Here is a 21,578-nt window from a genome sequence, read left to right on the forward strand (position 1 = left end):
CCCCCCTTGCCATAGCTCCAGCTCCCGGTGATGTAAACCCAAAGCCACAAAGGGAAAAAAAAAGTCCTTATCGATAAGGAAACCGCACACACTCGCGACTCACCCCCCCCACGCCGGGACGCGCTGAGCTGTGGACCCGCGTGCACGGAACTCCCCGGCCCCGACCAACCGAAATTTTGGTTTCCTCACTCGCGCGGCAAGCAGAATGAGGAACGAACCTGGTTGAGCCAGCATCGCCAAAAGCTTCACCTCGTCGCCCAAACCTCTACCCACCCGCGCGCCCTCCCCTATTCCACTCCGCCGAACACCGCTCGCGCGCACCAACGCACCCCACCCAGGGCCCTTCCAGCTCTTCTCAAAACTCCGTCCATTGAGCCCGTCTACGACCAAAAAAAAAAGGGAGATTGACAAACCGCAAAGATGGGCAAGCTCCCAACCCACCTCCCCAGGCCAACAAGCCTCCTCACCCACCGACCCTCCCTAACCACCACCGCCATCTCCTCCTCCTGCCGCTGCTCTACGCCGGCTCCCTACAACGCCTCGACACCCTTACCACGCATCGCCCTCCAGCAGTCCCGCGCAGCAACCTTCATCCCCCGTCCCCGCCGCCCCTACACCTTCACCCAGCTCATCCAGCTCTCGGACGGAAGCACCTACACCGTCCGCTCCACCTCCCCGGCACCCCTGGTCCGCTCCGCAAAGGACTCCCGCAATCACGCCCTCTGGCAACCCTCCGACAAGACGCTCAAGAACGTCGAGGTCGACGAGGCCGGCAAGCTCGCCGCCTTCCGTGAGCGTTTCGGCCGCGGCTTTGATCTGGCCGCGAAGCCTACCGAGGAGGAGCTCAATGCTGCTGCTGCTACTGCTGCGGCAGCCGCTCCCGCATCAGCTCCCGCCGGAAAGGAGGCCGTCTCACAGGAGACGACGCCTACCAAGCCGGCCGCAGTGGAGGAGGACGACATTTTCGACATGGGCGATCTGATCAGCGGGTACGCCGCGCTGCAGCCGCAGCAAGCGGCCAAGGAGCCCCCCAAGAAGGCGGCGGCACCGGAGAAGGGTAAGAAGGGAAAGAAATAAAGCGATGACACAGCAGGACACAAACACATATCAGCACTATCATCAGCATCACTGCGTGTACCAGGTGAGAAGGAGCTTGTACGATGCATAGAGGCGGATCATTGTATAAAAAAAAGGGGGGAGATGCTTCTCAGGGAACGCCGAGTCTGGGCGAGATGAAGCGTGGTCAGAGGAGGCGGACTACGGGAGCCCTTATACCCCAGGGGTTTCTTCAACTGTCAGATATGTACAACAACTACTACAACCAAGAAAAAGGCTCCGCATGGGCTTGTCCCAACTTGATTCACTCGTCCCAGTGCGCCCCGGGGTCGAAGAAGAAACCGCTGCTGTGATGCGTAGGAATGATGTAGTGAATCAGCGGCCGCCGTACCCCGGGCTTCTAGTCAGAGTCGTCGTTGATGGTGGCACGAGCCCTGTCAATGGCTGTGTTTCCGGGCGGCTTGCCCGAGGGTTGGATGATAGGCGGCCGATAAAAGACCGTCTCGTCATCCTCAGCGTCCAATTGCATGAGGAACGTCTCCCACTTCTCGATCAACTGTGGTGCGTGAGCTTCAGATCCATTGGATGCGTGTGGCGGATATATCTTACCTCTTTTTGTGCCTCCACCGCGCTCTCCAGGAAGGTCTCGACGCCGCTCTTGAAGTCCTCCACCTTTTCTCTCTCAAAGCGGTCCAGCTCCGCCCTCATCAATCGACCCATGTCCTCAAACAGAAGCCTAGCCTGGTGGACCTTTCTCTCCACGTCGCCAACCTCTGCGCTGACCTGGTTCAGCCTATCTTGCTGGCTCTTGCCTTGCCTCAGGAGTTTGTCCTGGGAAGCCTTCTTCTTTTGCAGTTCCGACTCTGCAGAGTGCCACGAGTGGAATGCTTTTTGCCTCTGGCTGAATGCCTGTTTGACTGATCCAATCAGGCGAATGTACTCCTCAATGATGATGCCAAAGGTCAAAACATCTTGCTGGGCCTGACGGTCATAGACATCGCGGATCGTCAGCTGCAGCTCGGACAGCGCATCCAGCGGCCCCGACAATGACGGCGAGAGCTCAACCGTGGACAGAGCATGGAGAGACGCCGAGAAGTCTCCAGCCGCCTCTGCCATCATCTTGCGCTGGCCGACCATTGTCTCCATAGCCTTAAGCAACGCCTTGAGCTGGTTCTCGAGCGCATCGAGGTAAACCTTGCGGTCATGGAACCACTGTTGACCTCGTCAGTACGTAGCTCTCCCAACAGTCCAAGCGCACACTTACATCGTCTTGCTCGACAAACTTGCTGCTGCCGCCGACATTGATACCCAGACTGCCGAGAACACCCTTACTCTCACCGGGGATCGGCTCCCTCCGCTCCTTGTGCTTGACGTCGACGTTGAAAGATTCGCTCTCGAGGAACAGCTTCAAATCCGCGTCGTGCTGCAGGGTAGGGTGCGCAGCAGTCTTGTTCAGCATCTTCTCCAAAGCGGCGCGACGTCCTTCGACAAAGTTACTCTCAAAGCGACCGACGGCCTGCTTCTCTGGCGGGGGCGGCACAACGACGCCCGGATTGTTTCCGTGCAGGGTGTTGTACAGCCATAGAAAGTCGCGGTATCTGCGCTTCACCTCGAACTCGGGCTGCTTATATGCCTTTGAGGAGGTCTGTCGGCCCATGGTGATTAGCGCGAGCTCCCCCTCCCCGCTCAACAATGGAACCTCATCTTACCTTGGTCCGCACTGAATAGACGATATGCGAGCTGGTCAAGTCGCCAACTTTGTGCGGGTCTCCCACCGTGATCTGGAAGCTCGGCTTGCTAGCCTGCTCGACACTGACGCTAGGCTGGGTATGCGTCCGCACCGGGCTGGGATGCGCAGCCTGGACTGGCGGCGGCTGCCTCGGGCCAGATGGACGGTCGAAGTCGTCCTCGTCAATGTGGTGAGGGTCAGAAGGACCGGCGCGACGGCCCTGCTGGGGTGGCATCGAGGTGCGGATCACCATCTGCTCCTTCTGCGGCGGGACGGGCGGAGCATCCTGACCGGCCTCGGCGCCATTGTCCGCCGCGGCGGGAGCGCCGAGAGGACCCAAGGGACCGAGGGGGTCGTCGACGGCTTCGAGGCGGGTAGGCTGGGCAGAGACGAGTCGGCGCACAGGTCCTGAGCGTGACGGACGAGGTGCGGACGCCGTGCTGGATGCCTCTGACTTGAGCGCCGGCTGCGACGTTGACTCTTCACTCTGGGAGGGCTGCTGTTGGGTCGAGGGCTCGGAGGTGGGTTGCGAATCGCCCCATGGCGACTCTTCGAGAGGATCCATTCTTTGGTGCTCGATACGCAGTGGCCGTGATAATTCGTGGGAATGGAATCGAGTCGATGACGGGCCTTGGAGTACCACGGAAAGCGGGCGATGGGTGGTGAATCAGGTGGGATGTGGTCTGGTGGTGGCAGGTTACGCAGGGCAAGACAAGGTAAGGCAGCACAGCACGCCTCAAGGCACGACCGGTTCTGGTAGTGTCTGACTGACGGAGGCTCAATGCAAAGGTGCACAGCTGCTCCGCACCACCTGATTCGCTGTGGCCCCGGTGGAAGCTTCAGCCACTCGACCCCGATTGGGACTTGAGAGCCCATCAAGGCCCCTGTACCTGCTCGCCTGCCCACCTGCCCCAGAGGCTTTAAACGGTTGCGGTTAATTACCTTACTCGACGTCACTGCTCCCGTCTCCTCGAACGACGCTGGTACGCTGAGCAAAAGCGTCTCATTTCCCGTGTGAAAGCAGGCACGATTCAATATAGGTACAACCTTCTTATTGATCTTACGGCAGCACACGGGCACTATTGGCTTCGTAACCTTCCCAATTGAAAGAATAGCCAGAGGTATCTACTACATTGATGATTTACACAGACCAGCAACCAGGCCATTTTTGCTGTCCCAGACCTGGATTACCTCGCCAGAGTCACACATTTTGTCGACCACCGCGACCCCAACGCCAAACTCAAGATGAAAACAGTCTGATTCTTTCCCTCGACGAAATTCCGATCCGCAGCGAAAAATTGAAAACTCACAGCTAGCGGTCAGGATCGTAGCAGCCACCGGCCACAATCAGGTTCATGCGCGTGAACTGCACCTTCATGACGGGTGTCTTCTTGGTCGGGAACGCGCTGATCTGGTCGGGTGTAATCATCACCTCCTTGCCCTTCTTCTTTCCACCGCTGGGAGCGTTGGATCCACTGCCAGTCGCTCCTTGGCCGCCGGCATTCGGTCGCTCCGTCTGTCCAGTGGCCGCAATGATGGTATCGCCTCCTTCTTGTGCAGGCGCCGCCCCTTGCTGTTGCTGAACGGCCTTGTGACCCTCGGCGGGGAGTTCAACGTCCCAGACACGAACTGTGCCGTCTTGGCCGCCAGAAACCAGGACATTGGACTCGACGCTAAAGCTCATTGACCAAATACCGCCTTTACCGTGGCCGCGTGAACGCTTGATGCGAAGACCCTTCTGGATGTCCCAGAAGAAGATGTTACCGCTGCAATCAGCCGTGGCTAAGATCCTACCGTTTGGCGCGACCTCGATGGTGGAGATGTAGTCCGTGTGACCGGTGAAGACACGAACACACTGGCCGGTGATGACAGACCACATGCGGACAGACTTGTCCGTCTCGTCGGAAGCTGAGAACACATACGTTCCGTTCGGATGCCAGGCGACGGCCGAGATGCTGGAGTCATGACCGACGAGAATGCGCTGCGCGGATGCGTGATCCTGCATCCAGACACGAACAGTCTTGTCCCAGCCGCCAGTCAAGAAGTAGTGGCCGAAAGGACCCCACTCGGCTCTCAGTACCGGACCGTCGTGACCCTTGTAGACGCAGACACAGGCCCAGATATCCAGCGACCATACACGGACGGTGCCATCCGCAGAACAAGACAGCAGCAGCTTGGAGCTTGTCTCGATAGGAGTTTCACCCTTCCCTTCCTCGCCGAATGGCGCGTGGTCGAGCTTGGCGATGGCGTCGGAGAAGGAAACCGAGTACACCTGGGCTGAGTGACCAATGAGCTTGCGGTTATTGAACTTGAAGTCTTTCTCATCGGCGCGCTTCGACTTAAGAGGCTTGCCCTCGAGATGCCAGACTCGAATGTAAGAGTCCGTGGTGCCAATAGCAACCATTTCGTGGTCTTTCGAGAAGTCCATGCATGATACACTGTATCTATCAGTTAGTCAGGTTCAGCGGACAAGAAGATTCTACTTGCCTTCCTAAAGTGTTGTGGAAAGTGAACATGCACGCGCTAACAGGAACGCCCACACCACCAGTACGTCCGTCAATCTTGAAGCGGTCACGGTTCTCTCTGACCTTCTGCATCTCCATGACAACGTCTCTAGCACGTGAAGGGGGGAGTGGGAGGTCGGCTCTCGTGGGACCATCGGCGCTCTCCTCCCGCTTAATCTTGCGGTCAAACTCGTCGACCAGTGTAGGGCGGCCATCGGGGGGAGGGTTCAGCGCATCCTCATCCTGGAGTTCGGCTCTGACATCGTCCCGGAGGTCCTCCTCCATCGGCAAAGGGCCCAGCTTGAGGGGCACGGTCTTGTCCAGGAGATCCCTGTTTGAGATGCCGGTGAAGACTCCAGGAATGCCCTCTTGCAGATCCACCTCGTCGATGTCTAGGTTCTGGGATCGGCGGTAGATAGCCTCAAAGCTGAAAGGTTCGATAGGTCCACGGGCCGTCGAGTCAAGCTGGCAGAAGGTCGAGAGGATGTACAGAATCACGGCACCTCCGTTGTCCCGCTCACGCTCGAGAAAGTGGAAGAGGTTGCCGCTGATGTGCTGGTTGAGCGGAACGCGGTACTTGTTCTCCCTGTACAGCTTGGTGGTGGGATTCTCTTTGGCGTGCAAAGCCAGCGTGATGGTGGAGAAGGTCTTCAGGTCGTCGGAGTGGACATTCTCAAAGTACGATTTGAGGGTGTTGAGGAGGGTCTTTGCGTCCTCCGAGTAGTTCTGCGTGACGAGCTCGAGCCATGAATAGACGAAAACAGGCCAAAGAAGCTTGTTCAACTCGAACTGGAGCAGGTTAGCTATACTGACTAAGCAGAACCGATGAGCCACCGAAGGCTTACCTTGTAAATGTCGAGGTTGTTCTCCACCCACTCGCGGAGCAAGTTGAACGCCTTCAGATACTTTCTGGGGCCCAAATCATCAACCTTGTTGTGAATGGGCCTACCGTCAGGGCCTAAGTGTGAAGACTCCTGACGGAAAATCGTCTCGGTACGGGTGTATCCCCGCTTAAGGAGATAGTCTGTAACCTAGAACCCGTTAGCAATGTCGACCAAAACTCCGCAAAGGCAAGTCTGCGCGATCTGAGGCTTCACTATCTGCTTTTCGCGTTCAAATGTCCATTTTGGGTCTGAGGCTGTCGCAGCCTGGTCGCCCCCCGCCATGGTTTTTTTTTCCCCCTCGCGTTGAAGAGTGTAGAAAGTCGAGGTAGAAGGGGAGGAGGGAGAGGATGGAGAGAGAATGGTGATAAATGATGGTTGAGGGAAAAATAAAGGCCAAGCAGGTGTTTGGAGAGGGGTATTCCGCTTCCACGAGAACCCCGTACTCAACAACGTGAGGCAGGTCAAACCCGAACGGCATCACCAGAGCCACAGCCGCCTTCACCTACCATTTGGGGTAGGACCTCAGCTTCTTCTTTCCGATTGAGATGGGCCATGCTCGTCATCCTCCTTAACTTCGATGAGGTTTCGAGGTCAAAGGATGACAAAGAGGAATTTGGAGGTTGGTAACTGTGGACGTGGGCGAACTATGATGTGTGGAGATGGATGACGGGCGAGGAAAAGACAAGCAAGGCCAGACAGAAAGAAGTGTGAATTGCCAAACCTCTCAGGTAGGTTTTTGCAATCCTTCCAGCAGATGAAAGAAGCAGTTACCGCCACCTTGGTTCCTGCCCTCAGAGGCATAAACACCCTCGCCCTCAACCTTCCATCCCATCTTTCACTTTCCTACAGCACTTGCCATCACCACCAACACCAATCTCACCATAGTCGCTACACTTGCAGAAACTTCAAAAAAAGACACCCATGCTCCCATCACCAAATACAAGCATACCATGAAAATACCAAAAATTTACAAGGCCACCAACTTACAATCTGATTCAGGTTCTGGTTCGACATCGGCGCGGTAGCTGGTGCCGGCGCAGGCGCAGGGGTAGCTGTCACCGGAGGCGGGATCGGCGTCTGGCTAATCGGGGCAGCAGGGGCAGCTGGCGGCGCTGTCGCCGTCGCTGCAGGTTGCTGTTGTTGCTGCTGCTGTTGTGAAAAGGATCCCGACGCGCCTGCTCCTGCGCCTGCGCCAGGGGCGCCTGGGGTGGTGCTGGCACCTGGCTGGGCCGGGTTTCCCGACATTTTTTACGACTTTTCCGATGGTTTTTCTTAGGTCTGACGTTGATCTGGATGAAAAAAATGTCGTGATGCGCCTTCAAGTCTATCGGCGCATTAGTCGTGAGTCGTCGGGTGAGACGTGGTGTTGTGAGTCGTCGAAGTAAATGGGGTGGACTGAGTGCGCAATCTCTAATCCCCTAATGAGCTGGGTCCTGTATCTTCAAAGATACTGGGCAATGTGGTTCGGAAACCCGAGTTTTGATGATAAATTCGATGGAAGCCGTTATATGCCGCGTCCTGCCCGATGAATGAGGCACCGTCGTCCCCTGCACTGCAAGGCTGCACAGAAAGACGTGTGAGGTCAAAGTTGGGCGGCGGAAAATATCAGGAAGGGACAGCGCTAATCCTCTATAGGCATAAGGCACACCTCTCTAACCTCATTCATTGGGAGAGAGCTTCGACCTCCCCGCGGTCGGACCCACCTTTTCGCCCAGACGCGCGAAGGAGCCTCTCATCGGGTACCTACGTAAGGTACCTCTGGAGCTCACCTGGCGCAAGCTCACTTATTGGGACATCATCTCACTCAGCCTCATCTTCTCATCTTATGAACCACACTTATTGAAACCACTCACGATTATCGTCTTCTTCTCAATCCCATAGATTCGTCAACTTCACTCACTCCCCATAGAATAACGAACAGACCCATCTTGCCCGCAGCAACAATGGCCGACACAGTGATGGCAGCCGACGGCCCCGCCACAAACGAACCCTTCACTCTCGAAGAACGCATCCAACAACTGTGCGAAATCGACACAAAAATAGTCAGCCTAATGTCCCACACTTCCTCCGCCCTGTCCGCCCTCGGCGCTTCCCCAAAACCTTCATCAGACTCCTCGTCAGCCGCTGCTCAAATAACAACCCCCAACCCAACCCACCAAAAACAAACCTTCAAGTCCTCAATGGACGCCCTCCTCTCCACTCTGCACACAGTAGACGTTCACATGAAGCGCCAAATCCTAGGCCTTGAAGAAGCAGGCATCATCAAGCTCCGCAATGACGACCCAAAATCCCGCCAGCCCGTCATGAATGAGGACGCCAAAATCGTCGCCAGGCCCTCCCTCGAACCCAACGGCGTCGGCACCATCGGCAACCTCGACGTCGGCTGGCTCAACAGCCGCAACAACAAGGTCGAGCGCGATATGGAGGCCGAACTGTGGGCCAAGATGAGGGACCTGCTCGAGAGGTATCACGCAGGGGACGTGGAGGAGGCGAACAATGCGAAGGGTGAGAAGATGCAGGAATGAAAGTTGCGGTCTAGAAAATTGGACCCCGGGAAATTACTAGGCGACTCGGCGATGGCATGAGAATGAGAGTAAGTGCCTTCAGATTGGGCGTGCTTTTTCAGCAAACTTACCGTACTTGGTAGACCGATATAATGATACCCCGTTGTGTAAAACCTTCCGCAACTGTACACTGCAGGATATGCCTAGAGGTTTCCGAGCATCCCTCGAACCAACATCAGCAGAGTCAAGCACATCCACGCCATAAGAGGCAGGCAAGCGCCCATGACCCTCATTGTAAGGCTGAACACGGTGGCTGAAGAGCTCACGCTATCACGACGAAGAGGTTCCTCGAATGATACTTCAAATTGATACCTCTTACGCATGCTTCCAATACCCCTCCGCAGCCTAGCCACCAGTGATTATGCTGTGTCCCATGATCGCATGCTAATGCAAAAGAATGCCTCTCAAAAACGCCGTCCAATGAACGATGGTCAGCTCGTCAAACGACACGAAGAAAAACACCATTCCAGCTTCATCCCATGGGTTCGTGGCCTGCAAAATCAGGCTCTAGCCATAACCTTGCTTATCCGTCCCTACAAATCCATCGAATACAGTATGATCATCTTTGTCAGGTCGACAAGGGAGTGTTTCGTACAGCCGCTCATACTTTGAAGCTTTTGGATGCCTTGACCAGGCCTACATCCTGCTTTGTGACGGCGATCCAGTCAGGGGCAAATTGCAAAGCTTCATCCAAGGCAGGGATCGTCCCGCGAACGTTGGCATCGCTCCAAGAGCACGAGATTATTCCGCTGAACCCTGCAGGCTTTCGAACCCGGAGTTCATCGTGAGCTTTCTCGATACTTGGCTTACCGGAGCCTGCTACCGCCGCCAGTGAGAGCTTTTCGGCCGGTTTGACGTCCACTGTCCATGGAATAGATAAGTCCCTCCGCCAGAGCGTAATACCGTTTACGCCTCCTTCAGTCGGTCCACTGAAGAGGGGGTCGATGCCGGCGCTTTCCCGGATGTCGAACGTCACCCCGTTGTCGAAATTAAGAGTGCATTGCTTTGACTCTGGGGCGTCTATGCAAAGCGAATACTCGTTGGTCGAGTTTGAGTGGCTGATGTTAACAGTAATAAGGTGTTTATACGGATCCGCCAAAGACATGAAATCAGCAGAGAAAGTGCTCTTGAGCTCTGGCAGTCTGGGCATTACCGCAGATCCATCAAACCGACATTCGGATAGCAAGCCAGAGGATGGTTCGCAAATGACTTCCCGACCTGCCGCAGATGGCAGCTCGTCGATCATTTTGCGTGCGTACTTCTGGAGGCCGAGAATCGAAACTGAAGAGTTCCCGTGATCCAGATCTAGATGCTGCAGGAACTTGACCTTGTAGCGGTTGTTCGCGGAAAAAGGAAAGGCAGCCAGGTTGTAGATGAGACTGATGAGGAAAACGAACAGCAGGGCCAGCGGCACGTAGTAGCTCGTTCTGTGGATGAAGGGAGTAAGAGGCAAAAGGATAAGAATACTGAAGACGGCGATCGCGGTGTAGAGCAGCAAAGGATCCACGCCATCGGCTCCAATGGACTGCATGGCTGAGGTGATGAATAGAGCGACTTGGAGAAAAACGATGATGGTGATCGGGGCAAGTAGAAGCAGTTGGAAAAACCAGGTCCAAGATGGGAGCTTCGCTGACCACGGTTGTTCTTTCTCATAGGGTCGCTTCTCTGTTTCCTTGGTCTCCTCATGAGCATCGTCATCTGGGTTAGACAAAATCGCCGAGAGCGAGCGTCTGTAGGTTGTTGCAAATGTCGTCCGTATCGTGCCATTGTTTCCACTGGTATTCTCGCCACTCCTAAGCGGCGTTGTTTCCGTAGGCTCTTCTGCAGCGCTTTCTTCGTGCGGACTCGGGGAGATCAACGCGTCAGAGTTTGGAACCTCGGATATGTTATCCCTGACCTGCTGATCGTCATGCGCCGTCTCTGCATAGGCTCTCTTGCTTGGCAGAGTGAACAGGTCGCAGAGAGTGATGAGCGTCGCAATGAAGACGGCGGAATGAAAGAACGCGAAGAGGTAGCCCGAAGCAATCTGAAATCTGTCGGCCGCGGTCGTAACAGCAACGAGGATAGCCCAGCTCATGATGAATAGCCAGATATGGGCGTACCCACGCTGAAGAGCGCTCGGCCTGACGGCATTGGCGCCTCGCGAGATCGTCCAGAATACAATGAAGAACAGGGAGAAAGTCATTGCCCAGCTATTGGTGTACCACGTTAACAAATTGATACAACGTAGCATAAAGCGTGCCTTGGACTTACACTGCGTAGGGACTGCTAGAAACAACCTGAGGGTTGAGTCTCCGGATCAAGAGGGCGGAGAGGACCGTAATCGCGCCCGAGAAAACGAGAGCGAGGGGGAAGCGGAAGAAGCCCTTCCAGCCACCGAGAGGAATCGATTCGTCGTCAAAATCGAGCTTGACATTGCGCGAAAAAAAGTAGTACTTGTCCTGTCTAGACAGAAGGTAGGTGACGAGAACCAGGATTAGGGGAGACACAATGAGCAAAGTCAATGTCCACGCGAAGAGGCCACGAAGCTCAAGAGTTCCGAATCCCTTTCCAAACATATCGAACCACACACCATCGGTGCCGGAGCCGCTCGAAACCTTCTTCTTGTCACCGTCATTTCGTTTACCAGTGAAGGAGCCCGTGGTCTTCTGTAGGGAGTCAACAGCAGCCAGGCCGTTGGAAAGCATGTGCCAAAGGCTGTCTTGCGACGCATGCCGGGCATCGTCTTGATTGGTGTGGTACCGTGCCCGGGGTCGATAGAATGCTATGTCGAGGCCGCGCTGTCCAAAGTTCTCGACCCACACCTTGTAATCCGTTTCGCTCCTAATCGCTCTAAGCTTGAAGCCGTCCGCCGCAACAACGGATCCAAAAGGGTGGGGGGCATTCGCGTAGGCCTTGGACACCTCCAAATCAGTGGTTCGGAATAGGATGGCTCGCCCACCCGCACCAGCACCCTCAAGATTCACAAAGGAGGTAGTGAAGTGGTAGAGGGGGCTGTAGTGATAGGCCTTGGCTCCGTACAGGCCGTCCTCTTCGCCGTTGTTAAGCAACAGCACAACTCCACGTTTCGGCTGGTGGCCAGGAGAAGTAAAGTAGTTGAGCATCTGGAGAACGCTTACACAGCCCATGCCATCGTCAGTGGCTCCATAGCCAGTGGACACTCTGCTCGCTTGTCAGCACCCTAGCCGGGTATAGCGAAGATTATACCACTCACGAGTCGTAATGAGCATTGACGAGAACGCCGCCTTGGCCAATATTTCGTGCGTCACGTTTGCCCCTCCACCATTCGCCGTCTTCGTCTTCCGTGCCGCGAATATATACAAGCTTGTTCGTGCCCTCAAAGTAAGTAGCGTAAGCAGAAGAACCAGGTTGGCCGAGTGGGCCAGAGGTGCCAGCATAGGTCACGTTCGAGATTATGTCGTCGAAGACGGTTACTGCGGGACCAGTTGAAGCACGCTCAAAGGCATCTTTGCGAGGAAGAGCTGGTGTATCACTGCAGCAACCTTTGATCAGCATATTTCCTCGGCACAAGAACGAAATGCAGGATGCACTCACTGTACATCTTGAGGCCATACGACGCCGCCAGCATCCTTCTCCTTGGACCAGTCGACTCCGTTGCGGGTCAAGATCTCCTCGATCCTTGTTAAAAGGTACGCGCCGACCTCGTCATTGGCGCGGCTGTTGTAAGGATGGTAGTTCTTGGTGATGTGTGTCAAGTCTTGCCAGGCCTCGGATACGTTGACGCCAGCGTAGGGATTGTGGCTGGGAACAGACGGCACGGATTCGTGGATCCAAACGAGGGGTATGAGGAAGGCTGCGTAGACGACAATCAGCCAGAAGGTGACCGGGCCTGTCGTGAATCCGAAGGGATTCTTGGCAGCCATTGCTACCGAATGCTGTTTGAGTTATCCAATGATTCCTCTGACGCGTGTTGTTGGTGAATCGCAATGTAGGTGCTACGAGGTCGAGGTCGGCTAGACACGGCGGAGAAACTACAAAGCTCCGAGTCTTACTGTTTCGTCCTCGGAGAAAAAGCTGCGGAGATGGCCGGAGCCTGCTCGGCAGAGGGGTTGCGTGAACGGGGAGCCCTGGGAAGCTCAGATAAGGCAAGGCGATAGATAATTGCGACTAGTGATACAGGCTCTGGAGGCGCAATGAATTGGCTTGGAACACCCTAGCGAAAGAACGACAGCAGTCGATCAGCTGGGGGAACGAACGGATCACGGAAGAAGCTGACGAGAAATGGATGAAGGCAAACAAAGGCGACGGAGTGAAGTTTGTCAGCCGACAGACGGGAGGGAGCCTCTGGGCGTTTGATGAAGGAGGCTGGAGGTGGAAACGCCGCGCTCAGGGTGTGGGAAGGCGTCATGCCAGATCTGGGACACACACCTTCCCGGCCTGGGATGATGCGCAGTGGGTTAAGGTAAGGTAAGGTAGTAGTAGTAGTAGCGTAAGGTAGTATGGTAGGAGCTGCCTGCTAGGCATGCTTGCTGCACCTCACTTTGCTGCACCAAACTAGAGGTATCTAGGTAGATGGCCCAAGCTCCTGTCCTCTGTTCTGGACTCTAGAGCGCCAACGGCGGCCGATATGCAGCCCACCCATCCACCTCATCTGCAAGGCGAATGTCATCGATGCGGGGAACTCATGCAAGGTCGCCCAGAAAACTTGCGACTGGTTCTCTTGGCCCCGTGCAACTTGATTGGATTCGGGGAAATGTTGATGACTGGATATCAGAGCCACGATCCAAAGTTTCTGTCGCTGACTGTTGGCTACCTCATCATCCTCCTTCTTCACTTTGCCTCCCACAGCACTCAGATCCGACTCCGAGACACCGCTTTGAGCTTCCTAGTGTCACAAATAACTTCACGTGAACAGACTGGGTTTCCTGAGTTAGGATGAACTTCATCTTTTTGCTACGAAAAAAAAACGCACTGATGCATAAAGAAAAGCCTATGGATTAGTGTCCACTAGAATGCCCCTTCTATCGTACAATTTTGTAGCTTGTGTCCGTTGTTTGTTGATCCTGCTTTTTGCGTTAAGTGCTGCCCGCTCCAGGGACTTTAGGCATTTTGAATGAACACATTGGTGCGTAGGTGCGAACACTTGTCCAACCCCGGAAGTCATGATATGATGAATCCTTGGTTGTTAGTTGATCGTTAGTTGTCAACGTGGTCGGTGCGCAGATACGATGTTAGGATCCATGTTAGTCGCCTGGTATTCCACCTAGCTCCTGTAAGCCACTTCAGGCACCAGGGGGAGGTGGGGGAGGTTGGTCGCTGGGAGGCGGAGGAGGAGCGTTGTCTGAGGGCGGCGGAGGAGGGGCGCCTCCAGCGTACTGCTGGATGAGAGCGTTGAGGCCACCGGCCAACCCTGGAGGAGCTCCAAGACCAGGAGCACCAGGAGGCGGAGGAGGAACGCCAGATGGGGGTGCGGCCATGCCAGGAGGAGCCCCGTATCCCGGGTAGCCGCCGTAGCCGCCATACCCGTTCTGAGTTCCGGGAGGCTGGTGCCAGGGAGCGGCACCCGGAGCAGCGCCAGCAGATTGACCACCGTAGCCGCCTTGGCCACCGCCGTAGTAGTCACCGCCGCCGCCGTGACCGCCCCCATGGTCATCACGACGGCTGCGATCGCGGGCCCAAGGAGCAGCACCGCCGCCGCCGCCGCCGCCACCACCACCGTCGCGGTCGCGGTCGCGGTCACCGCGATCACGATCATCGCGCGATTCGTTGTTACGGCTGCGCCAGGGAGCGGGACCGCCGGTAGGGCCACGCTGCCAGGGCTTAGCATCGCCGCCGCTGGGGCCGTTGTTATTGTTGTTGTTGTTATAGGAACCAGGGCCGGCTTCGATGCGTGCAGGAGCAGCGCCGCCGGCTGAGCCGCCACCGAGTTCTTGCATGAGTTGCTATTGTCAAGTCAGTATCGGATTGCGGATCGGGAACGTCTGAAAACGTACCTCGTACTCGCGGTCAACCGCGTCTCCGCCTTCAATGCGGCCAGCATCGCCAGCTCTACCGGCACCGTCATTTCGCCAGCTGGCACCCTTCTGCCGGTCGGGACAATCTCTGGCCATGTGTCCAGCGTTGCCACACACGCGACAGATGATGCTGGCAGTGTAGTTCTGGCGCTCAGGACAGTCGTACTTGCGATGACCGATCTGGCCGCAGTTCTGACAAGCCTGGTTCTCGTCGTCACGGAGGGTACCGTTGAGGGCAGCAAGCTCACGCAGCTGATTCCGCTTGAGCTCGTTCTGTCCTTCAGGAATGGACGCAGCCTAATAGAAGAGGGGTATTAGTATTCGCTGGGAAGTAACGTTGAAGGGGGTGTGCTTACCGTTTCGATGACGTTGTGGATGAGCTTCTTGGCCTTGTTGACCTTCTCCTCCGTATCAGCCATGATAAGGCAGTGGAGGTCTTCCTCCTGGTTGCTGGCGTGAGCTGCATCCGAACGACCCTTGCCCTCCTTGACGGAGCCCTTGCCACGAATGGCGATTTTGGCACCAGATTCTCCCTCCATCTTCTTCAATGTGTTGCCACGGGGTCCGATAAGTAAGCCAACTTTACGACGAGAGCTAGGCGTTAGTATCCGTATCAAAAGGGTGAAGCAAGTTATGACGGTCCCAGTCTCCAAACAAGGCCAGGTCTGACAAGACACCTGGAGGATGCATGACAAGCTTGGCCAGAGTCCAGGCAGGGAACAAGGGAAACAAGAATTTTGGTTAGGAGGGTTAGAGGGTTAGCAATCATACTGAAGTTAATCTCTGGATAATCGTTAACAGGCACGTAGACCTTCTCCTGGGTCTTGGTGGGCCTGCGGTAGTCCTGCGGCGGATGGTAGTTAGGGATGGTCTTCATGGCCTTTTCGATGAGCTTGTGGCGCTCATCTTCGAGGCGCTTGCGGTATCGGTATTCGCGCGTGTTGATACGACGACCATGATTGTCGTATTGAGGAGGAGGAGAGGGTGACCTGGAGGCAGTGAGAGTTAGTGAGGTGGCCGCGCGTTGCTGGACACATTTGACCAACTTACCTGTCTCCATCCGCGGGAACGACATCGTCGATGCGAAGCTTCTGGCTAATTTCCGTGATACGAAGATGAAGAGTGTAAGCCTCCAGCTGCTCGCCGGTCATGTTTGCAGTGATGGCTGTCGTCAACCCCATCAATCCGGCAGCCTTGTTTTCCGACGCGTCGCCCCAGCGGTTCCTCTTCTTTCTGCGGCGAGGCCCATCGGCATCAGTGCCTAGGAAAGATATTAGCATCAGATGCGATCAAGGAGAGATGCGGCGATGCGGAGACTTACGGGGCTCTGGGCTGCGACCGCGCTTCAGCTCGCCGTTACCATTACTGGGAGGAGCTTCGGGGTACTCCTCCTCGCCACCATCATCGCCGCCGAATCGGCGCTTCCCGAGAGGGATGTTGTTGGAACCCGTGATCCCCTGGTTTCTCCACGACATTTTGACTGGTGCGCGTTGGCAAGCAAGCTGTCGGTAGGGGGGAAATTGCGTGGTGTGATAGTGATTGTGGATTTCAGTGAAGAAAGGAAGGGGACTTTTATATGGAACCGTTGCTTTAGAGCTGCGGAGGCCCTGAACTGGAAGATTTCAGCCTGGCTGGCCTTCAGCTACCTTAGGACGGGAGCCAATTGGCCCGAACTTTGTGCGCCAGTGCGCCACCTGCTGGACGCCAGGATTGGAAGCTGGGCCGGTGCACGTGACGAGCAAAACCCGAGTGACACGGACCGAGAAGTTTAGCGCCAACGGTCGGTCGGTCGGTTGAACCGTCCTTCCAAAGAAAAAGTAACTTGGCAAGGTAAGTTACTTAGTTGACCGCTACGAAGCTTGCAAAACAATCCAATCCTTCTGTGATCGATAGATATACATCGCTCCAAGCAAAAACTGGCAAATTCGTCAAAAATGTGATCAGTGGGAGGCTTGAACTCCCGGCCTTGGCATTACACAACATTTCAGGTGAAATATTAGTACCACGCTCTAACCAACTGAGCTAACCGACCCGATGGAACTGTTTGAACTTGAAGACTGCAATGGAATCTTGCTTTATGATGGTCTTTCCAGCCACGCAATCCAGTCTCTATACTCAATTATCAATGGAGATATGCATGATTTATTCCGGTCTTGAAAAGGTGAGTCGAAAATTACTTTTTTGCCTTGATGAATTCAATGCTAATAGGTCTTTTTCCTAAGCCGGTTTTCCCCATGTTTATTTTTCAACCCTTCACTTCTTCACCGCGTCATCCTTCATCCCCTGCTGAATCCACGCAGCAGCGCCCTTGGCCTGCTCGTCGAGCTCCGCGTCGCTCTTTTTAAAGTGCTCCAACGCCGTGTGCTTGGACGGCACGTGGCGGCCCAGCTCGAAGCCGGGCCTCTCGACCAGCTTCCACAGCCACGCCTTGAGCGCGGGGAACTCGTCCAGGTCGATGCCCGCCCACTTGCTCGCCGCCACCCAGCCCCAGCTGGCGATATCGGCGATGGTGACGCGGTCGCCGACGAGGTAGCCGCTCGGGTTGGCCGCGAGCGCCGTGTCCATGGTGCGGTACAGCCGGCGCGTCTCGTTGGTGTAGCGGTCGATGCCGTACTGGATCTTCTCTGGGGCGTAGCCTGGCGGAGTGTTAGCGTGCTTGACCTGCCGTGAGAGTATAAGATCACGAGATTGCCTTACGCTTAAAGTGGTTGGCTTGTCTGCACATTCGTTAGCTCATTGATTTCTCATCACGACTGACAAATAGCTCACCCCTGCATGGGACCCAGGCCACCCATCTGCCAGTGCAGCTACATCTCTCGCATTAGCTTCATGACTCTCGTGGTTTTAAGTATAAGTCGATCATGATCATACCCAGTTGTTCACCTCCCAGTACTCGCGCGAGCCATAGGGATAAGAGACCTTGTGGTCTTTGTCGTAGCGGTCAACGAGGTACTGAAGAATACTTCCCGACTCAAACAAGCGGATCTGCTTGCCGTCCTCAAACTTGTCGGTTAAGGCCGGGATACGTCCATTGGGGTTGATCTCCAGGAACCAGGGCTCCTGCGTTCGGGCATTAGTACGATGGCTTGTAGGTACGGGTTTAAAAATAGACTCTCAGTCCAAGGCACTACTGGAGCTTCTCTAGGATGCCGACCTTTTGCGTGTTCTTAGAAATGTCAATGGGGGTGACCTGGTACTCCAGGCCGAGCTCCTCCAGGAGAATGGACACCTTGATACCATTGGGAGTACCGGTGGTGTACAAGTGGATGTCGGTTTTGGTCTTGGCAGCCATGTTGAAGATCTGTTTACTCAACTGAGCTAGCCGCGATGTCATATGATACTGTGCAAGGGGTTTGCGGAAATTTTGCGTTATCTTGCAATAAGGGCAGAGACTGAAGTTGTTTTCAAAGGAGAACAAAACCGAATACTAAACCAGCAGACTTTGGGCGTGACGCTACCTGGGGCATTTATATCAACCCCTCACTATGGGACCGACCACAGCTACCTAAGCTCTAACCACCTTAATAATCCAGAGGTGCGCCCCACCGTGGGCCGTGGAAGCTGTGTCTTGCATCTTGGTGCGACTGCTTCCGTCAAAGTGACCCCTCCATTACAGTCTGCAGCGCAGGAAGAGCGCGGGGCTCTTGCTTTCTTGTGCTTAGAAATCACTGCAGCGTCCAATCCCACCTGGCAGCCAATGGAACATGTCGTCATCTCCCCCGCGCCCCGGTTGACGCGCCGAACTGTGGAGCCCCGGTGCAGCACGTTCTCAAATTCCATCCTTTTCGCCATGAGTAAGCCGATCGATTGCCTCCAGGGCATCAAATACGCCGCGCCGGCGCCCTTCGCTCATCGTTCCACAGCCTCAATTGGACACCTCCTCCGTGATCCATGAGGCTTGGTCATCGTGGACTACCAGCCCCATTATCCGTATCGGGTGCGGCAATCCCAGCCACCGGAGCCTTCGGCAGCCAAGCTCCGTGGCGCTCCGGATCCCGTCAGCAATGATGAGCCCTTCCGGTAGGTCCACGGTTGATTGACGGACACCTGTGTTTTCCGAGTTCAAGATCAGGAGTAATGGGATGGCTTGTGAGAACCTCTATCGCCTTGTCGAACTTACTTGACTCAATATGTACGTAGCCTTGAAACGTTAAACCAACCAAACATGTGGCTACAATGGCTCCTTGCCCACGAGCTCGCCGACGTTTGTGTACTAGATTGACCATTCGGGTGTTACTCAATAGGCGTAGATTGTGGGCCAGTCTGGCGTTAAAGTTCTCAACATACATGGCAAATCCGCATCAGGCAGTACGGCGTCAAATTTTCAATGCCCCCTTCCAACCCTTTTAGTTCCCTTGGATAAGATAAAGATAAACACATCACCCCCCAGAGATTGAAATGTAAATGATCGCCTCATTCCAAGCGACCTAGATCGCAGGGTAGCAAAAAGGTCATGTCTGAGAAGCTTGCTACTGAATCTAGAAATCCTATGGGGATCAACAACGAAGGGCGAGGCTAGGGTGCGGTATCGCTTGCTTCAATGCTACATCTAGCCACGACTGCCGCTTGGCGACCCCATTCACACCACCGACTCACAATCGCCGACATCACCCTCGCCATCGCCTGTCGAGACACACACACGAAAGAACAGATTGGAGTTTCAAAGCCCCGGCACCTTCCCATCTTCCAGATCTCCAGGGCCGAAACCAGGTCCACCTGACGCGGAAGCTTTCCGCTCGAAAGCCTTTTGCTATTGCTCTTGATGACTGTTGGCGGTCTGCTCCATTTGGTTCCAGAGTTCATCGATGTCGTCTAATTGGATGGTCTCGTCCTCCTGAAAGAGGGTTTCCGATGTCGAAGCCGGGTTCAATACAACATTTTCTCGCTTGATCTCGGGCTGGGGCTGGGGCTGAGCCAACGGCAGGAATTGCCCCTCAGACATAAACCAGCCCAGGAGGTACCGTTTACTCTGGCACAGATTACAACGGCCCTGCGGAAGAGACTGCAGGATGCTCAGGTCTTGGGGGACGGCCGGTTCACTCAAGCCCTGGCCAGAAATCCGGTTTGGGGTCGTAAACGACTGGTTAAATTGCTGCAGCGACGTTGGAGATGGCAGCGACGATACCGGCAAATGCTGTCTGTCGTTCCTCCTCAGAGGCGTATTCATCTCCCTCTGGGTCGTATACCCCATGGAGAAAGTTGCCGGATTCCCTTGGAGGGCTGTAATTGACGGGCTGTCTAGACGAGTGGCTCTCGCTTTCCCCTTTGCCGCACGACGTTGCTGAGCGAGGGCACGCAGGTTCTCTATTTGAGGGATTAATAACTGCTCTTCTTCTTGCTCTCAGAGACGTATCCTGAAACTTACCTTCCCTCTGCGGTGGTGCTTCGAACTCTTCATCAGTTATCGATCTTGGACGGAGGCAAAACCAATTTCGAGAATCTGGGAACATACCGTTTATGAAATTAGTCTTGTTGACATATCCTCCAAATTGTCTCTCCATGCTGATTATTTTTTCGAGAATACACTTAGGGAGATGGCTACGGAGGAGCAACGGAAGGCTACTGGTGAGACTGCGGCTGGTTTGAGGGTCAGGAACGAAGAAGGTATTGGGAAAAAGACACTCGGTGCAACATGGTCTATCTCGATCACATCGCTCATCGGCTGGTGGATGACGGGCAGCTAGCCCTCCAACCAGTCCTTGTCTAATCAAGAAAACAAAACCGACCTTGCGAATTGACAAAACGAATGAGAGAAAAAGGGAAAATAGGGAGTATGGATGTCAGGATGGGAGAAGGGCCGGCTAACTTACACTTTGAATGAGGGGGCCGAGTCTGGCTTGGCCTTGTTACACCTGCCTACTAAAGGTAGGATGTTTGGACGTCGACGATACTATCTGGAGGGAAATACCGTTTTCCCGAAGCCGCTCGTGTTATAATCCGCGACGGAAAGCGCAAAGCGGCGGTGACCTGGGAACGAAAGCTATCTAGGTCAGAAACACTCTCTACCTATGAAGGCATAGGTACCGGTATGTGGCCGATGAAGCTTACCTGATGGGTTATTAACGAACAACGTAGATCACCGAGAGAACCAAACGAGAAAAGCGCGCCTCTTTGTTGAAAGAATAGAAGCGAAAAATCACAGTATGTGCAAACGCTAGAGGAGGATGGAGAGAAATCCATCGAAAGTGGATGAACGAACACCAAGCAAGCTTTATACACCAACCGGCAGGTGTGCGAGGCAAGCTTTTCGACACTACGTTCCTCCCACCTCTGTTATTGTTTAGGGCAACTACTTGGCCGACAGCTTCCCGATCAGAAGAAAGCGAGGGCTCAACTTCCCCCTCCTGCCTCGCTAATCCGACCCTGAGAAAGGCAGAATCGTGTGGCACGGTACGATGCACCTCTTCGACCTAGGACTTCCCACATACTCTCGGTGAGAAGGTGGGGCTCACGTCCAGAGTCTCCCGAGTTTGGCGCTGGCATGGTACGCATCATGCTTTCCCACTGCGGTATTTGCTCAAGAAAAGGTCAGGCAGGTCAAGTGGAGGACTCCGCCATCGATCGATCGGCAGTTGGCTAACTGCTGAACCTGTTTTCGTTGTGCAGGAAAGAAGGAATCAATCAGCGACAGCTTTTGACCGGTTCTCGCGACCAAAGAGTTTATTTTGTACGAGTACGCCACAGACTGAACTGCATCCTCAACGAAATCGACTCGAATTGCCGAAGAAGCGGCATTTTACACGGGGAGGGCAACTCAATCTGTCGGCGGGCCCGTCTGGGACGTAGCCAAGACGTGGACTTGGAGTCTGCGATTTGAACATTCATCAAAATCAGGCCCGAGAATTCATGCACCAGTAGCCCCGGGC

General features: G+C 54.9%; 9 protein-coding genes across 9 annotated transcripts; 3 read left to right on the forward strand and 6 right to left on the reverse strand.

Annotated features, from left to right (window-relative positions):
- Nucleotides 1–420: 420 nt before the first annotated feature.
- On the forward strand, nt 421–1,077 carry CORC01_12913 (mitochondrial ribosomal protein; the record flags this gene model as incomplete). The annotated part of the gene is made up of 1 exon (XM_022624531.1): nt 421–1,077. The coding sequence occupies one exon, from the start codon at nt 421–423 to the stop codon at nt 1,075–1,077; it is 657 nt and encodes a 218-aa protein (XP_022468958.1).
- A 379-nt stretch (nt 1,078–1,456) lies between these two features.
- On the reverse strand, nt 1,457–3,350 carry CORC01_12914 (uncharacterized protein; the record flags this gene model as incomplete). The annotated part of the gene is made up of 4 exons (XM_022624532.1): nt 1,457–1,612; nt 1,666–2,268; nt 2,321–2,701; nt 2,766–3,350. The coding sequence occupies 4 exons, from the start codon at nt 3,348–3,350 to the stop codon at nt 1,457–1,459; spliced, it is 1,725 nt and encodes a 574-aa protein (XP_022468959.1).
- Nucleotides 3,351–4,097: 747 nt separating this feature from the next.
- CORC01_12915 (WD domain-containing protein) lies at nt 4,098–7,418 on the reverse strand (the record flags this gene model as incomplete). The annotated part of the gene is made up of 4 exons (XM_022624533.1): nt 4,098–5,223; nt 5,306–6,078; nt 6,135–6,320; nt 7,161–7,418. 4 exons carry the CDS (start codon nt 7,416–7,418, stop codon nt 4,098–4,100), a joined length of 2,343 nt encoding a protein of 780 aa, XP_022468960.1.
- A 698-nt stretch (nt 7,419–8,116) lies between these two features.
- On the forward strand, nt 8,117–8,698 carry CORC01_12916 (mediator complex protein; the record flags this gene model as incomplete). The annotated part of the gene is made up of 1 exon (XM_022624534.1): nt 8,117–8,698. The coding sequence occupies one exon, from the start codon at nt 8,117–8,119 to the stop codon at nt 8,696–8,698; it is 582 nt and encodes a 193-aa protein (XP_022468961.1).
- A 640-nt stretch (nt 8,699–9,338) lies between these two features.
- CORC01_12917 (peptidase family M28) lies at nt 9,339–12,621 on the reverse strand (the record flags this gene model as incomplete). The annotated part of the gene is made up of 4 exons (XM_022624535.1): nt 9,339–10,929; nt 10,991–11,899; nt 11,952–12,230; nt 12,293–12,621. 4 exons carry the CDS (start codon nt 12,619–12,621, stop codon nt 9,339–9,341), a joined length of 3,108 nt encoding a protein of 1,035 aa, XP_022468962.1.
- Nucleotides 12,622–13,053: 432 nt separating this feature from the next.
- CORC01_12918 (uncharacterized protein) lies at nt 13,054–13,164 on the forward strand (the record flags this gene model as incomplete). Its single annotated transcript, XM_022624536.1, has 1 exon — nt 13,054–13,164. One exon carries the CDS (start codon nt 13,054–13,056, stop codon nt 13,162–13,164), a length of 111 nt encoding a protein of 36 aa, XP_022468963.1.
- An 816-nt stretch (nt 13,165–13,980) lies between these two features.
- On the reverse strand, nt 13,981–16,187 carry CORC01_12919 (zinc knuckle; the record flags this gene model as incomplete). Its single annotated transcript, XM_022624537.1, has 6 exons — nt 13,981–14,640; nt 14,692–15,009; nt 15,069–15,292; nt 15,484–15,701; nt 15,763–15,973; nt 16,034–16,187. The coding sequence occupies 6 exons, from the start codon at nt 16,185–16,187 to the stop codon at nt 13,981–13,983; spliced, it is 1,785 nt and encodes a 594-aa protein (XP_022468964.1).
- Nucleotides 16,188–16,965: 778 nt separating this feature from the next.
- On the reverse strand, nt 16,966–18,046 carry CORC01_12920 (glutathione S-transferase; the record flags this gene model as incomplete). The annotated part of the gene is made up of 5 exons (XM_022624538.1): nt 16,966–17,348; nt 17,410–17,429; nt 17,482–17,519; nt 17,584–17,772; nt 17,867–18,046. 5 exons carry the CDS (start codon nt 18,044–18,046, stop codon nt 16,966–16,968), a joined length of 810 nt encoding a protein of 269 aa, XP_022468965.1.
- Nucleotides 18,047–19,462: 1,416 nt separating this feature from the next.
- Nucleotides 19,463–19,903, reverse strand: CORC01_12921 (uncharacterized protein; the record flags this gene model as incomplete). Its single annotated transcript, XM_022624539.1, has 1 exon — nt 19,463–19,903. One exon carries the CDS (start codon nt 19,901–19,903, stop codon nt 19,463–19,465), a length of 441 nt encoding a protein of 146 aa, XP_022468966.1.
- Between the last annotated feature and the right edge of the window lie 1,675 nt (nt 19,904–21,578).

The sequence above is a fragment of the Colletotrichum orchidophilum genome (assembly GCF_001831195.1).
Source record: "Colletotrichum orchidophilum strain IMI 309357 chromosome Unknown Scaffold_170.1, whole genome shotgun sequence".
NCBI lineage: Eukaryota > Fungi > Ascomycota > Sordariomycetes > Glomerellales > Glomerellaceae > Colletotrichum > Colletotrichum orchidophilum.